The sequence below is a fragment of the Lichenostomus cassidix genome, chromosome 5 (assembly GCF_008360975.1).
Source record: "Lichenostomus cassidix isolate B80296 chromosome 5, HeHo_3.0, whole genome shotgun sequence".
NCBI lineage: Eukaryota > Metazoa > Chordata > Aves > Passeriformes > Meliphagidae > Lichenostomus > Lichenostomus cassidix.
In genome coordinates, this window is record NC_139486.1 from 19,873,949 (window position 1) to 19,891,268 (window position 17,320).

General features: G+C 40.7%; 1 protein-coding gene across 4 annotated transcripts in view; it reads left to right on the forward strand.

Annotated features, from left to right (window-relative positions):
• STON2 (stonin 2) overlaps positions 1–17,320 on the forward strand; it is a 74,374-nt gene that overhangs the window by 20,158 nt on the left and 36,896 nt on the right. For all 4 annotated transcript variants that reach the window (XM_085061616.1, XM_085061617.1, XM_085061619.1 and 1 more), the window contains exon 4: positions 2,782–2,979. In XM_085061616.1, the coding sequence (XP_084917742.1) occupies positions 2,782–2,979 (198 nt within the window). The remainder of the gene's footprint in view (positions 1–2,781; positions 2,980–17,320) is intronic.

A 17,320-nucleotide genomic window follows, 5' to 3' on the forward strand; every position in this document is an offset into this window, starting at 1 on the left:
TCCTACCCTGTCCCTTGAGAGGCTATCCAACAGCATATCTGGGTTTAACTACTTTGTGCTATTCTCTCGGAACATAGGCAATGTTTGCAACACAAGATCAGCAGCTGGAAACTACACCTGTCTTTGGCAACTGTGATGCTGTCCTAAAATCAGAAAAATCTGAAGTTCTATGTGATAGAAAATGATGCTAACAAGGTTTGTTATAGTACTGTGTAGGGATCAAGGAACGGGTCCTCAAAACACCAAAGAGGAATGAATGCTTCAAGGTAAATCTGCATATTAAAAGCCAGTCCATCATTTTAAGAGCAAACATATCAAGAAAAGTAAGATGCATGGGGAAGGAAACATTTTTCAGTTTGGGAAACGAGTTGATTTTCAGTATCCAACGTGTGCTGTGGAATTTGCATTTTAGCGATAGTTCTGGCACTGATCTTTTAAAATAAACAGATTTCTGAGAAATTCCTGCAGCAGAAAGGCTGTGACTCTCCAGCTGCTGGCATTAGAGACTGAATTCAAAATTTCTACAAAAAAAGTCCTGCCTCATTTAGGAATTAGACTGCAGCATTTCCAGGAGTCTGAAGAGCAGCAGCAGCAGAAGCATCTAAAGAGGGATCTTAAACATGTGTAGATGTTTACTTTTGCTTGTCTTGCTTTTTGAGATTGCTAGATAGTCTTCGGCTCAGCATAGGGGAAAATGCACTTAGACTAGTTTCAAGGGTTAGTGTTGGGGAGCCTAGAACAGTCGCAGGTGGAAGTTGAGTGCAGTAAGATTTTAAAGAAGGTCTGTTGCAGAAAAAGCTGTCTGTGGTTACAGTTTTCCAAAGTACAAGACTCTTTTTAGGAAAAACAAACTGTACTTTCAAGGTGGCCCAACTTACCTGGAATAAAGTTAATTTGCCCTTATATAGAAGTATTTAGCAACACTAGTCCAGTCAGTCACCGTCTTACATAAGAATTGGTTTTGGAAAGCACAAAACTAGTTGGCAGTATATAAGTTATTATATCTAAATTAGCCAAATGTTTTTTCATATTTCTGTGACTGACTTTAAACAAAAAAATACTGCAAATAGAAAATCTTTTTTTATAAAATAATTCCAGAGTTTCTCAAATTCCAGATACAAAGCACGCTTTAAAAACGCCTTGGCTCCCGTCAGTGATTCACATAGGGAGCTCAGCTTTTCAGCTTGTTGTCTATGTCCAAGTAAAGTGCTCTGTCTACCAAAGCAATTTCAGGTGAAGTTTTAGGATGGCTTTTCAGGTGCCTCATGCCATGTTTAACAAAAGTACTGAGAGAGGGACTGACAGATTATAATCATACACTCATCATCCTTTCTCTGCAGGCATTGAGCACAGCACAGTGTGCAGTTACTGGAGGGGGGAGGGGTGGGCTTTGGTTGTGTGTCTAACACAACAGCTGTCAACCTGTGCAATGAGGAGACAGATCTGACTTTCAGCTCCTCATCCTTAGGGATGACTCAGAAGCTGCTCAGTATGTTGGCTCACAGCTGTATACATAAAAGTACCAGTGCCTGCTTTCCTGAGACTATCAGTGCAGATCTGTAAAATAAATTCACATTTATTTTATTTTTTTTATTTTATATAATTTATTCACATTAACAGTGCAGAGAGCACTGTTTGGATATTCCATCTATGCACACAACAAGGTTTCCATAATGAGGCAGTGTTCCAACACTTGGAGTGGAGAGAGACAAATCTTCTTTAGCATTAATTTGTCATTTTCTTCCAAAGCATCTGTCAACCTAATAAGGGTTGTTCATGTATTACATGCCGAGAAGAGAATCTCTGTTTCAGTAGTTGTTCAGTAACTGCAAGATTTGGGGTGCATCAGCATATTTGTTGGTTTAACAGATAAATATAGATGTACTAACTTACAAAACAGCTATTATGCTGATATTAAATTAGAACTAGTCTCTACCTGTACACTTTTCCTTAGTTCAGGAAGACTTTTTAACCATAGCTTTATTTTTTATTAGTATTATTTTCTCACTAGAGTCACCCATTATTCCTAGCATTCGAGTGATGTTGTGGACAAAGAGTATGCAATACAAAGAGTACACAATACAGACTCAAAGCAGTGGATATGTATGATTGTGTTCTGAACTCTGGGTGATGGTTAGGCAGGGCTTAACTGTTTGACATGCAAGTCTGGCAAATGAGTAGAACAGGATTTTTGATCTATACTGAGCAGAAATGTTATGTAGTATATTCAGATTGGGACTCTCCATGCCACATGTTCAGAAACAAAAGCATTTCCTGGTGCACATCAGTGTGTCAATTTCAGTTATTTTTATACTCCCCCTCCATGTGGAGCATTCTTGAGATGATGACTGCGTTTGAGTGGGTGTCACAGATAGGGAATGCTTCATTATATATAATAATATTACTTTCAAAAAAATCCGTGATACTGTAAAAACTCCATGGTGTTGCACAACTAACTTATTCAGGTCTTGTCAGTTGTGTCAAAAACCTAAAATCTGGTTCTGAAAAGTCACAGCTTCTCCAGTACTTGAGCAACAGGAAAGCATATGGCTGCCAGCAGTATAGGATCTAAGGCAGACAGCTCAGTAGTGCTGGAGGGCAACAGCACCAGGCACTAGTTAAGTTGCTCTGTGTTTGTTATAAAATAACTGCGTTGCTGTGGATGTTGGAACTTATATTTACAGAGCCTCAGTACACTGATATAACATGTCTTTGGGATAGTTGTGATCTTCAGGTAGATTGCCCTGTATGTCTCTAACCAATACCTGTTTCTGCATTCAGTGTCTGCATCAAAAGCACCCAGCTGGACTTCCCCCTCTTCCAACTCTTCTGAGAGGCAAGCCCGTGCCTCAGAGAGCAGCTGGACAACCAACTCAGAGGACACCAGCAGCCCAAGCATTGCTCCCTCCTACACAGATCTGCGGTCACTTAATACTGAGGACTTGACCAGTGGTAGAACATCTGCAGCAGATTCAGCTGGTAAGAGGGAAGCCTTCAAACTTCCATCTCAATCTTTATGATGCTACTCAAACTCACTGCTCAGAATTGAGCCACAGGGAATGAATCCAAAGCAGAACAAACTCAAGGACTAGGGAGACTAACATTTTATTCTACTCCAATTCCAGAAAAATCACACTTGGATTTTACACAGCACTGATACATGCAGGGTCCTGAAGTTGGTGCCAAATGCAACTCTGTACCTGTGATAGACTTGGAGCATTTCTGGTTTTCACATGCCATGACAGTTTAAGCTGATCTAGGGACTAGTTCTCAGTGTATTGTGGGAGAAGCTGGATGCCTTTCCTGAATTTCTATGCAGAAATTTTCTTAACTCGACAATGCATTCAGCTGAGGCAGGCCCAGCTCTGCATGCCCATCTGTTTCAGTGAGTGCCAAGACACAGATCCAGTTTGCTGGATGTGTTCTTTGCATTGTGCTTTGCACTGTTACTGAACAGTAGTGCACAGAGACTGTAAGACATGACATAGGATGGTTCAGTGAGAGATTTTAACATTTAAGGATCCTATATCTAACCTTGTAGGGCTCTGTTCAGATGCCATCATGATTGTGAAAAAATGTGCTACATGGGATTGTAGCTCATTGCTCCTCAATTGTACTCTGGGTAATCTCTGAAGCAGGAGAAATAAAACAGCATGGTGCCAGTTATATCATGGAGAATGGGAACTCCTGAATGACAAAGTTGACTTTCACAGTGCGTAAAAAAAGCTGACATGTCAGGACACAAAAGGAAAAAAAAATACACAGCTCCAGGAGGAAGCATCTGCAGTATGTTGGAAGCTGTTCAAAGCAAGCTGAGGAAGGTCATTAGCTACCCAGTTCAGTGATGAAAATTGATTCCCCGGTGTCTTGATAGCTCAGACCTGGGAGATATTTAATGTGTTTTCTCTCAGGCGGTGAAGGTAAAAATATATGGGAAATACGATCTATTTTATGAGAATGGGCTTCCTAAGCCTCACTGAGGTCATATGTCCCTTCCATTAGAAACATATGCATGCATCATCTGCAAGGAGTATTATCTGATGGTTCAGTGAAGCTGGGTTAGACTTCTAGGCAGGTTTATAAACAGCAGCATGGTAGGTGCTGGCTCAGGACTTAAGACAGGCATTTGTGGAGAAGCAGTAGTTATTTTGGATAAATAGAGCTATTTCTTTTTTCAAATAATGAAGTTATCACAAATCTGTCTTGACCATTTTTATTTTAGAATAAAATGTACCTCTGAGTTTGGAAACCATTTCTTGGTAGGAGGGTAGAATAGGCAAGCTGGAGGATGTGCTAGATATTGCTGTTTTGTTGACTTGGTATAGGTTGCTGTCCCTGGGGCTGTCTCCATCTGAGTAAAGGGAACGAGGGATGCCCAGTAAATATATAACTTTGCATCATATAGAAAAGTCAAAGACAAAAGGGCTGCTGTATATGCCTGGCACACATATGGGATTATGTCCTATATATGGCCTAAAGTGAAGCTGATACTTCAGTAAAAGCTTTGTGTGCAACCTTCTTACTATTTCTTTCTCAGTCAGTCACAAACTGATATATTTATTAGAAAGAGGGATACAAAAACTCATTCCAGTCACCTAAAAATTTTTAAAAGTAAAAAAGGAGGTAATATAAGCAAGGCTGTGCTATTTGTTAAAACAGAAGACACACTTATCATAAACACAGGATACCTAAAACATAAGATACACTTACACTTCCAGTACCTTAGTGGTACTGGAACTTGAAGTATGAAACCCATCGAGTCTTCCTATCACCAGGTGTGGAGCTTGCAAAAGGGCAGCATGAACAAAGTGCATCTGTTTGTCCTGTTCCTAGGATGCCTCACAGCCCCCAAGATGGCTGCTGGCATCAGGAAGGTTTGTGCAAGTGAGGGAGCTGAGGACCTAGTGGCATGGAATTGTTGTACAGTTCTGGCTGTTCTGTTGTTCATTCCCCCCTCATCCCACCATCACAGTGCTTAAGTGGACAAAAAACCTGTGGTCACTTTCTTCTCTCTTTCCTCTCTGCCCCTCTCCAGAAATTCAGTTCTTTAAACCTGACTTGATTCAATCTTTGATTTGCATTTCTCCTCTCAAAGGACTGGCTACCTCAGTCTGTAGTGAAGTTTGAAGTCTCCGTCAAGGCAATGAAATGGCATGTATTTTTGCCATGAAGGCAAAGAGAGGAATCCTCATGGTCTGTTGAGGATGAAGTCACCTTGACTGCTAGCCAGGATGTTGACTTCAAGGTCAAGCTTGCTGGAGGGAAAAAAAAATCAGACTAATTTCACTGCTAAAAAACCCTATGAAAATAAGAAATCAATGTTTGATCTACTTAGTGATGCTAAACAATCAGATCTGTAAAAAAATCTGGGTTTAATACTGTTTCAAGCTAGAAAAACCTAGTGATGAGAAAAGCATGAAAAACTCTACTCTGTGGTCAGATGCTGAGTGAAATAACTGTTTTAGCCATGGTGAATTTTTATAGCCTGAACAGGATAAAAGGATATTCTTCTCCATAATTTCACCATTTGTCTTGAATTTATCCTGCATGCAAAATGCTTTAACGCCAACTGCCTGTGATAGTTGGGGTCACAGGGTTTGTGTGGGAGCAGATGAAAGCCTGAGGTAGGTCTGACTGCAGGCATACACAGAAACAAGTCCAAGAATGTGCATCTTGGTGTCCAGGGCTGGTAGGCTTGAGGCAGGTAAAACTGGCTGGGAATTAACTTTCTCACAAATGACACAAGATTTGAGTGTAAAACCTATGGGCTTGAGCTTTAGCTAATGCATGTGTTTATGCAAGATATGGCCTAGGAAGATATCTGAGAAAGATGAGAGAGACCTGAATGATCCCAACCTGAAAGTTTACCCGTGCTACAGGGGACTGCAGAAAACCTCCCGACTGATGGAGCTGGGATAAGCACAGTGATGTCCTGTAAAGGCAGTAATGTTTACAGTGGTGAAGGTAAATGCTGCATGACCAGAGCTGAAAAAGATTTGCTTTTCTATCAAAGTGCAGCTAAAAGATGCTGCACTTTATTGCCTATGCTTGTTGAACTCTGGCACCAAGAAGCTTTTATATTATCTTCATCTTTGTCATCACAAGGGGCTCTTTAGCCTGCAGCAGCTAGTCAATAAGTGTGGATCAGGGGATAGCAGACTGTCCATTTAATGTGGGCATGTTTACATGGTTACAACAGCAAGCACTTTGCAACAGCTAGGGTTTCACTGTGTGTGTGAAACTGTGTTTGGTGCTGCTGAAGTGGCCCCTTGCTTCAGTTCTTACCATGCCTCGCTGTGTCCCTCAGCTTGGATCAATGAGCTTGAAAAGAAGTGGGAACTTTTGGCCTTTTTGCTGTACTCTGCAAGATAAGTAACACAGGACATCTCTGTTACTGATACAATACAAGTATTTGTTCCTTCTGTAGCAGATGCCTGTCTCAGCTTTCAAAAAAGGCCAAATATCTGCGAGTCAGAGGAGCAAGGGAGAGGCCTTCTTGTAACTGTGGTTATAGATCTTGAAGCACTGAGATCTGTTCTGAGGTTATGCACAAATACCTCAGCTTGATTTAGATTTCTGCATCTCAGCATTCATCTTTAATTTTATTTATATAAATGAAAATTACATTATATACAAAATAAAAATAATTATATGGTCAATATGTATATAATAAAAACATATATATTTACATAGTTCATAAATTATATTCTACTATAAATTTAATACAATATATAATAAAATCTATCTGTATTATATAATAAAGCTATGTGTGTGTATGTCTGTGTGTAGGCATAAGTTTCCTCATAGCCATTTTAGATGCATTGTTGCTAGTTGTGTTGTTTCTGTTGTGATTTGTATCTTAGCAAAGCTGCAGCTTTGCCATGTTTGATGTTAATGCTTCAGTTTGCTGACCAGTTGTTCTCTTTGGCATTCTTCTGAATCTCTGGGGCTACAGGGATACTGAGGAAATTGCTATGTTATTATTTTCTGAGAACATCTGCATGTTTGGAGATAGAAGGTTAAATGTGTGACCTGTAACTTCTCAGAATCCAGAAAGTTAATAAATAGCACAAGGAATTAATTCTGAGAATGTTGTTATTTTCAAAGTAAAATACATGGTTTAAAGCATTTCTGCTGCTTCTGTTTCAAAATGGAAATGGCAGTTCTGACAAGCTCAGCTTCAGCTATTTCTTGAGGGTAATACAGGGCAAGTAATAACTTTTCAAACCTTTTCCTAATGCTTTTCTGCAGTAGTTCTCTTACATACATTTTTACTGTAACTGTAGCCAGCTAGGTACTGAATTCTGATAGAATGATTGAAAGAATGGTGTTCCGTGAGTTTCAAACAAGCAGCTTTGAACAGATTATATAGCTGTGCAATGTGGTTGCACTGAATGCCAGAAACAGACTATGAGCTCTGAACTTATTCCATGTTAATTACCAGGGCAAGGGGGAAAATAATATATGCTGATGATTACCCCTGCCATCCAGAACTGCTCTTCAGTTAGGCTATGTAGCTATTAACCACCTTGTTGTCCCTGTCCCAGATACATGAAAAACTTGCATATGAGAGCCTGCCAAAGCCCGCTGGAGAGGCTGCAGGGAGGAACATCCAATCCTTGCTTCAAGGAGGAGGGGACTCCAGAGTACCACAAACAAGTAGCATTCTAAATGTACTCTTAAACGACTCCAACCTGTAATGGCTAAATTCAGTACCAGAGGTAGTGGTTTTTTTATTCTTCATGTCCAATACCAGCTAGCAATTCAGGAGTTTTATATTCTAGTTGTCATCCCATATTTTTCTCAAGCACTTCTAGCTTCTTTAAGAGTACTGCATTAGTAGGACAGATCTGAGAAGCTAAGTTTAGATAATTCATAGCAGTAGAAGTGTTCTGATTCCAAGGCAGACCCATGTGCCAGAATTCAGCTCCTCTTCAAGGTTCCCTGGCTACAGTGTCCCAGTGACCTCTGCAACAGTGTTCAGTTCTCATCCCTATTTTGTGGTGGGGGAAGCCTGCAGCTCAGTTGTACTAGCTGAAGTGAAGTAGAAATGGCTTTTGCCATGTAGACTGACAGTCTTGCTCTTTGATGAAGACTGCAGGTAAAAGCAGTGGACCAAAGTCACTGTCTCAGTGCCTCCTTATGGCAGGAAGGAAGGCACAGAAAATCTGCCAGGAAGAAGGGGGAAGTGTTAGAATGAGGAAAGAACAGGTACAACAATAAACAAAAGGTTTATTTCTATCTTCAAAAGTTCATTTTTATAAAGGACTGTCCTAATGATAACACTTGGAGCTGAGATGGCTCAGCTCTGCCAGCTCTTGTGGGGCCAAATAGTAGTCTCCTAACTTCAAAAGGTTCAGTATCTGTCTCAACTATGCCCCAGAAAATAACACTGATTACTTATCTTCTCTGTTAGCTTGCCTCCCAAAGGAGTGGTTGATGCTGCTGTAGAACTACCAGATTCTTGATTTTTGTTCAGGAATTATGAGAAATTTCAGGGTGTTGGAGGACAGGATTTAACGTTGCTCTTATAGGGAGAAAGGAGTTAGAAGAAAGCTCCAAGTATCTGCTCCTACTAATGCCTGCTAGACTGAGTCTTACACTACTTACCCCCGTGAATTAATTAGGCCTTCCTTGCTCCTCCACATTCTGAGAAAATCAGGTCTAAGGCAAGGAGGAGGCAAAGTGTGAGAGGAGAAAGTAACACCATGAAAGAACTGAGTCTGATTTTCATTATTGCTGAGAAATGTTTTAATTAAAAACTTTTTATCTAAATATATATATATTTTAAAATATAATAACTTTGCTATTTAATTGAGTGTTTTCTTGTCTGCATGCTAGCACAGAATCAGTTTTGATCTCATGCATGTCATTGGCTCTGTGCTGCAAACAGCTAAAGGAGCATCTGCTAGTTCAGGTGCTGAGTTTTCTTCTCATGGCTGTTTGGAAGTGTAAGGTACAGGAACTGTGGATTTATAACAGGGTTATCTTTATTATAGAAGAGCTAAGTGCTAAGCTTACATGGTATTCTTGATGAATTTCACTCTTTCCACACCTGTTCACTAATGTTTTTATATAGTCACATCAGCTGAAGGGGAGGCAGAGACATCCAGGGACAGTCACACAACTGACCATCTGATGTCCCTTTATGTAGGCAATATCCTGAGAAAATATATGTGAGTAGGTGCTTTGTAGTTTGTCTCAGGCCAGTGAGGCAGATTAGGTGATATGAAGCCCTTTTTTTCTGTTTATAAGGCTGTGATTCCTCAGCCACAGTGTTTACCATGGCCCCAATTGCTCTGTAATGCAGATATCCACATGCTGATGTGATAAGCCTGAGGAGTTCTGTAGGAGATTTTGCAGCTGGACAGGACATTTCAGTGTAAAGCTTAATTGGAGATGGAATGCTTAAGTGCAGCAGTTATCTATGATTACTGTGTTGTTTGGAGCAATTCTGCAAGATGCTAAGTGGCTTCCAAACTTAAAGCTGCTGGGAGAGAAGAACACCAAGATATCTCCCCACATCCAGCTTTCAAAGTAGAGAACATCAGTGTCGGTCTTCAGCGACATTATCTCTCCTGTTGCATTCAGTTCCTGGCAGCATGCTGCTGTACTGCTGACAGGAGGCAGGAATGGCACTGTGGCCATGTTTTAGCTCTGGTGGAGCACTGTCCCAGCTTTGTGCTGCTCAGCAGCACAGCCAGTGCCTCACAGTGCTGGCAGCACCCCAAAGAACCTGATTCTGCAGCTCCCGACCTACAGCAGGATCCACCACGGGGAGCAGTTACCCACCTGAGAACTGGCATTTTCCACCCTCGATTCTACATGGCAGAGAAGCAAGCAAGGCTTTAGCAGTAGCACCATTTAACAAGAGCTGTAAATCATTGCATGTGCTCTTGATTAGAGATCCCAATTCTGTGTGGAATTTCCTGTCTGATTATGAAGGGACTGAATGGAACTGGTAGAGTTAAAACAGCTGGTGAAAAAGCTGAGAGCAAGTAAGAATGAGAAATTTCACAATACCCAAATGCATGGATTTGCTTATTTCTCTCTTACTGTGATATCATCTGAAACCTAAGAAAGGTTCAGGGGATCACTGGACTTTGCAGTACAGGAATTGGAATAGTGATGATGAATGCCCGTAGGGGATCAGTTCTAAAATCATCTCCTCAAAGAACAGTGTGGGATAAAATGGGAAGCAGATTGGTCAAAACCATGAATGAACAGAATCATTTAAGCAAAACCTTCAGCTTCTATGTTGACAACTTATTTTCTTGTGCCCACTTAGAAACTTGTGATAAATGTCCATTTTTAGCAGGACTTCTGCCTCATTTTTTCTTTTATTCAGACCCAGTGTTAGGGAAAAAATGTAACACTTTCTGTTCTTTCAAGGCAGAAATGGCAGAGTTGGATGGGAGTACTGTAGCAACATTGCTGATTTATGTCTTTACTTCAACATCTCTGGTTATTACCTCATCTAGCCTTGATGAAACCATATAATATTGGAGCACAGATATGACATGAATCTTAATAGCTATGTTCACCTGTTATTAGAAGCAATTGGTCTTAATTGTCCTTATGTTTGACAGGTGAGACCAAAATCCTCTGCCTATGTAAACTGGTATTTGATTATGACTGTGCATGTTACATGAGAGGGAGAGGAGACTTCATGCTTTTTATTCATTCTGATCTTGGTTAGCAAGAATGAGAATTGTGATTCTGGGTTTTGTCACATGGATGCCAGTCCAATTTACTCGTCAGTACCCTCGTGGTACTGCAGTATCTTTCTTGGAGACTGATTTGAACTAGTCACTTAGGGCTCAATTTTTAAAAAACTATTAAGAGTCCTCAGTACATTCTGTGAAGAAGTCCACGTCAGGGATTTGCACCTAGAACTGTTTCCAAGATTCTCATGTCCCAGCTATTCCTGTTACAGCTGAACATAATTTTCAAACAGTTTCAGCTCAGTGTGCTCCGCTCCAAATCTAGCCATTTAATTTAGTGTCTAAAAGGAGAGTAGAGATCCTGCCAACATATGTCCTGTAGCTCTGTGTTCTCAAGCCCATTACAGGCTTTGTAGAAATTATGCTTTTAAGTGGAGACATTAGTCAACAGTTTATTGAAGCTACTGTATTTTTACATGTAGACATTTCAGAGAGCTTTAAACATGATTCACTTAAGATCATAGGAATGGAATCTATTTCCCAGGACCCTGATGTAAATGTATTCAGGGCCATTTCCTATCCATGTGTTCCTGTGCCAATATTGTCTATCAAATAGCTTTTTGCCCTCTCTAGTGTAAGCACTTTAATATATTTATACAGGGCAATTATCTCTCTCTCTGTTTTCATTTGCTAAACTGAACGAGACAAGCTCTTTAGTATTCTGGTTCTGCATTCTCCCCCTCATCCTAGAAAGCTTTTCTCAGCTCATGTTGCTGTTTGAATTAATCTTTCAGGTTTATTTATCTTGCACAGAGCTGTGCAAGACTGAGGTCTCACCATAGTCTGATATCCAGATAGTAGTTTTCCCATCTTCAGGAATTGTCTTCTTGATACATCCCAGGATCTTATTTCCTTTTGTGCCAGTGCATCAGGCAAGTACCCTTGCATTATATTCAAATTGATTGTCTATATCCTAGATCACTTTTTCTCATATGTAATTAATTAGTTCCTTCCTTATAACAAATGTATTGTCCTTAAATGCCTGCTTGTGAAATTTATATTGCTTATTACATTTAATCTCATTTCTGATACTCCAGCACTCAAGATGAATCGCTCCTTTCAGTATGACATTCAAATTTTCTTTTATATACCCAGATTCTCCTAATAGTCTGTATTCAGCAAATACCATTAGCATGTTCATTTCTGTGCCATGATCATTATTTAAAAATACAGATAAACAGTGTTAATCATGTAAACTTAATCAAGAAATGTTACTTGTAGCTCCTCTAACCTAATATTTCTCTTAAAACTCAATGGCTGTCTTCCTTTAGCTTGGGTTTTAGTTCTGTCTTAATATTGGTATCAATCTCCATTTTAACTCCTTCCCAGGTGGCACCACATTAAATGCTTTTTCTAATACAGACGGATCTGGTTTTTTATCTAGAAAATTTGTTGTCAGTTAAACCTCTTACATTTGGCTGGAACAAACTACCTCTTTTAAAGTTAGCTTTCGTCCTCTTTATTATCTGATGCTTTTCAATTTTTCCTTCCAAAATCATGCATACTACACAGTCAGTCTCAGCCTTGTATCTTCCAGAGTGAGATATGGTTACTATGTATGTTCTTCTCCAATTGTATGGTACCATTCCCTTCTGAACCGATTCCTTTCAAATCTTGTGATGCAAGCAACTACAGATGTCAGTTCTTTCAGAGTTTAGGGAGGCAGCTTATCAGACCTCCTGATCTGAGCACAGTAACCTCTCCAAAATGTTTACTTACCTCATTAATGTTAATTTCCATTTCCACTCCCTCCTGTTGGTTATCTAGCCTGCCTCCTTTGACCTTATCACTTCGCTCTGCATCACTATCCTTATTAAAGAGCCAGGACAAAATATTCATTAGCTTTGGCACAATGTCTACATGTGTTAATGTTTAATTATCACCACAGCCCCACTTCCTTGTTCTTTATATATGCATATATTGCTTTGGTTTTGCTCCAGTATGTAACATTACCACTGAAGATTATTTCTTAGAAAGGTAGGGCCCATTGAGACCCAGCTTTCCAGGTCAACCAGTCCTGTGTTGGCTTCATTCACCTTTTATATTAAATAGGAGTTTGAGTTGAAGGGCAGAATTAAACAGTAGACATGAGTCCTCAGGAGGGACTGGGGTGCAAAGGGAGCACATGCCAGCACAGAGTGCATAGAGAGGCACATGCTGCAGCCGGCAGAGCAGACAACTGGAGGGTGTTAGTGCATTTGTCACGCTGGCCACAGTGCCAGTTTCATCGCTTCCTGCGCCTCGGGGCTGCACAGCGCTGCCCCAGCACAGGCAATTGGCTCCACAAGTGGGACACGATTCACTGGCCCGGGGCGATTCACTGTGCCTCCTCTGCAGCAGGCTCTTCACCAGCCAGCCAGAATTAGAATCTGGGCGGGAAAGTTTACATAAAAGAAGTAAGGGGGGCTTTCCTGGAGGCTTTGCTTTCATGAACCCACCACTCCTCCTCCCCCAGACTGATTTGTTTGTTCAGGCTTGGTTGCCTCCAGCAACACATTATTAGTGCGAACTATGGTGTATCCTGGGAGACCTGCAGGATTCCCCACAAATCTTTAGAGTTCTTCATCTCCAAGGAGGGAGAAAGACAAAGGCATTTCATTCTGTTGACACAGTTGCACACACATTGTTTCCCTTCTTTGAGTGTTGGTGTGTCTCTTCAGCAAATACTGTAATTGGACTGCAGAGTCTTCATCTTGCATCTTTGTCTCAGTAGATTGTACTTTTCTTGGTAAAGCCACCAAACTGCACTGCCTTAAGGTCTGTATTTGAAAATTGAAGAGGTTTCAGCAGAGCTGTGTACTTGTTGCTGTACACACAGATCAGTCCTTGCTGATGGTAGACCTCAGGCTTTCAGGGTAAATCTGGCCTTAAGATGCATGAGCAGTTTCCCTTGATTTAGCGTGGGTGCAAAGGCAGTGAAGACACAGTGACGTGGATTAACAACATGGGTACGTACTCAGTTCTCCTCTAAGACCATACATCTATGCAAAAATCAATGCCACTGCAAATGCTTTAGATACAATAAGCGTTACAAGATCTTCCCTATGATGTGATCAAACTTTGCAGGTATGCTTTTATCTCCCCTTGGTTTGAAATTACAGGACTCAGCTTCAGCTCTTATGGCTGTTCTCTGTCCCAGGCTTGCAGGACCAGCCTGTGTGTCACAGCACAGTTTAAACATCATGAAGAGCACTTGATTTCCTGATTAGTCACGTATGTATCCAGAGATGGACGGCATCAGATGAACTGGTCTCCCATAAAGGTCAAGGCAGCTTAGCTAAGAGAGGTCGGTGCTCCAGTAGATGAGGCATCAACAGCAGATGGCATCTCAATAACAGAACAGCCAGAGGCAATGCACATGAGGGTTCCCATGGCAGTCATTCTGTCAGTAATGGGGGGCTGTTGAGGAGGCAAGGGAATTAAGGAAATGCAGAGAAAGTGTTTTGAGTGTGATCTACTTTCACCAGGTGATTCAGTTGCCAAGAAACTCAGATGTTCAAGAGCGGTGACTGAGGCTTCAGCCCTGTCCTCTGTCCCCCTGCCAAGCTGCTCCAGGTCTGGCAGGAGCTGGAGGGGACTGCTGGGCCAAAAGGGTGAGCTGTACTCTGCTGAGATTGACAGTCCAGCTGCATACACAGAATAAAACCAGTTTGTCTCGCATGTCTGAACAACCCAAACCTGAACTAATGGAGCAAACAGGTGTGAAAGGAGAAGAGTTTTGCCAGAGCCAGTAGCTCCTTGTCTGCTGGATAAAAGGAAAAGCAGGTCAATAGAAATCAACACATCCCTCATCAGTTGGCAGGGAAAAGAATCACTCTTCAGTGAGCAAAGGCACTTGAGGTTAACCTGGATCATTCTCAAGTCAAACAGCATGGGACCAGGTCCCAGGAGGCTTCTACTAGACCTGGAAATCCAGCTCATATGCTTCTTGATATCCTTCCCCAGGGAAGAAGCGAGGGGGAAGAAAATACGAAGATATATGACTAAGCTATATGTGGCTAGCACAGGTTTTTCCCATGAGAAGTTTTCTTGTGTTTTGTAAATAAAGATAAAGTTTGGATGTTGTTGGAACAGTGTCCCAGAACTTGGGCAGTGCAGGCCTGGCCAATCAGGCCTAGGGGAAGGCTTCTGACTGACCAATCTGGGTGACTTTTGAGAACTCTATATATGTGATGAAATCAAAACAATAAAGGTCATTCCTTCTTGCCACTGAGAACTGATGCATTCATTACTCTGCTAGCTGCTCAACAGCGACAGCTATACTTTTCTGAATTTGAATTATTTCTTAGTGAACAGCTTTAGTCCCCATTCCCTAACCGATCTCCTGCTTTACAGAAAACTTGCAAGGTGGCTCTTGAGCCTCCCAGCTGCCAGTGCTCTAAGAAAAGCTCTTTAACCTATAATGTCCTTTTTCCCTTACTTTACCTTAGGATTGTCTCTCTTCTTGCCCATTTTTTCTCTTCTGGGTGCTGCTCCACTTCTATTCCTTTCCAGTTTAAAATAAATTAAATGCTTCAGAGCTTTGATGCCAGTGGGATCACCTTGTTTCTAGGGGGTGACCTGCTGTATCCTGCATTCCCTTCTGGCAGGGAAGGTAAAATGAGTAAAGGGACTGTCATTCCCCTTTACTTGGCAGAAGGCCCTTCTGCATGCAGAAAAATTTCTTCATAATCTACTTCAGAACTTAAATTTCTCTTTGTTGACTGGATAATTGAAGTAGCACTGTTGCAAAGTAATGAAATAATGGTAGTCTTTGAGAAAATACATACCAATTCTAGCAGTAGCTAATGGTACACTGGAGTGCACTGCAGTGTCATTTAGATTTCATCAGTGACAATAATATCTGCACCTTACAGGAATCTGAACCTGCAAAATCTCCCTAAACATTTTCTGTTTTCTGTGGTGCTGTAGAATTTTGACTCTTATACCTGGATTTCTACCATTGCATTAAAAAAAGTGTGTTATCTTTAAAACTTAATTTTATGGATGAAAATTTTGTGGATATTTTAGTTTTTCAAACATCATTAAATCATTCCCCCATCCCCTTAAAAAAATCTTTTTTTCCCCATACTCAAACAGTATGACTGCAGTCCTCACTTAATTTAGCATAAATTGCGAAAATGCCACTCAAGTTGATGAACAAGTTTTGGAGGCAACTGGTCTCCATGCTTGACATCATAACCACTTAGAATCCCCATGCAATAGTCTAGAGAGCCACATAATATAACCAAATTTGCTAGTGTCACACCAAGCCTGTCACCTAACTGAAATGAAAGTGTGAAATGTTCTTGTGCCATTTTTAATCTAATTGCCTAGTAGTCATCAGGAGGTAAATATTTCTCACTAACTTTCCTGAAAAGTTTGAGAACTTTACACTCCCTACATACTCCTTTAGTTTCTTATTTCAAAAGCCTTCAACACAAAATATCACAGTTCTTTTTGGCAATGCAATATTTTGTATTTATTCATGTAAGTGGAGCTGGCTTTGCCATGTGTTTAATAAAATCAGTTTCGACAGTGACTATGTGCAACCAAAAGGGAAGATGTTTAAAAAGAGGAAAACAGTATGGTAAATACACAGAAATTGTCTCCAAGTTGTATGCTGCATCTGCAGTACAGTTTACTTCAAAGTAATTTTCAAGTCAATACTTGTACAAAACACTGAACAAATGGTGGAAATGGTGAAAATACAACTTCTGTTAAAAAATAACTGCTATAATCACTAAGGCAATGAACTATGGCCATGGCATGTTTTGTGCTCTCTCTCTTCTGTGATGAATGGCAGGACTGCTGAACACTATAAGGATAAAGTAATTTTTAATTCCTGTGATGAGGTAAGATGGTGGGAGCAGCAAAGATCCTGGAGCATAATTTTCTACTCCATGTTTTCTCCCACAGAAATTTGAATACAAGGACTGCCTTTATCAACTGCATGCTTTTCCCCCCTCAGCTTCTCATACGTTATAATTTGGCTATGAATTTTAAAGAATGGAGCAGAGATTAGAAATTAGCACCCTTTGTGTCCTATTGAAAGCATATCAACCCCTCCTCCTTAGACACTGCAGAATTCCTTGCTAATAAGGCTGACTGAACAAGTCTTCATTAAACTGCATGTTGCTGGGCTGGAGAATTTATTTGTCTCCGTCAGCCATTCAGACCATGACCTGGGCAAATCAGCCGTGATGCCTCAGATGTGAAAAGCCTTTGTTTGGCTTCTCACGTTCTTAACACAATTAGTAGCTCTGCAACTCATCTCTTTGGCCAAGGCAGCGTCACGCTGTCCCTTGCTGTAACTACTGGTCTTGGGGTAAATCATTCAGAGCATTCCTCAAGTGATTCAGTAGAATGTGGTTTTAACCATGTAACTCCCAATGCCATGGAAATGAGTGGCAGATGAGGCTAGAGCTGATTACACTCACTTATGATAGCCATCTGTGATACATCTGTACTGTCTGTGCTGGCAACCAAATAGGAAATGTAATTGGACAAAATTTCCTCTAAATTGGTGTAAAGAAACTCACTGATGCAGTATGTCTGTCATTAAGGTGACTGAGGCTTTTCTCAGCTTCCAAACACTGTGGTCCAGATGTTTACCA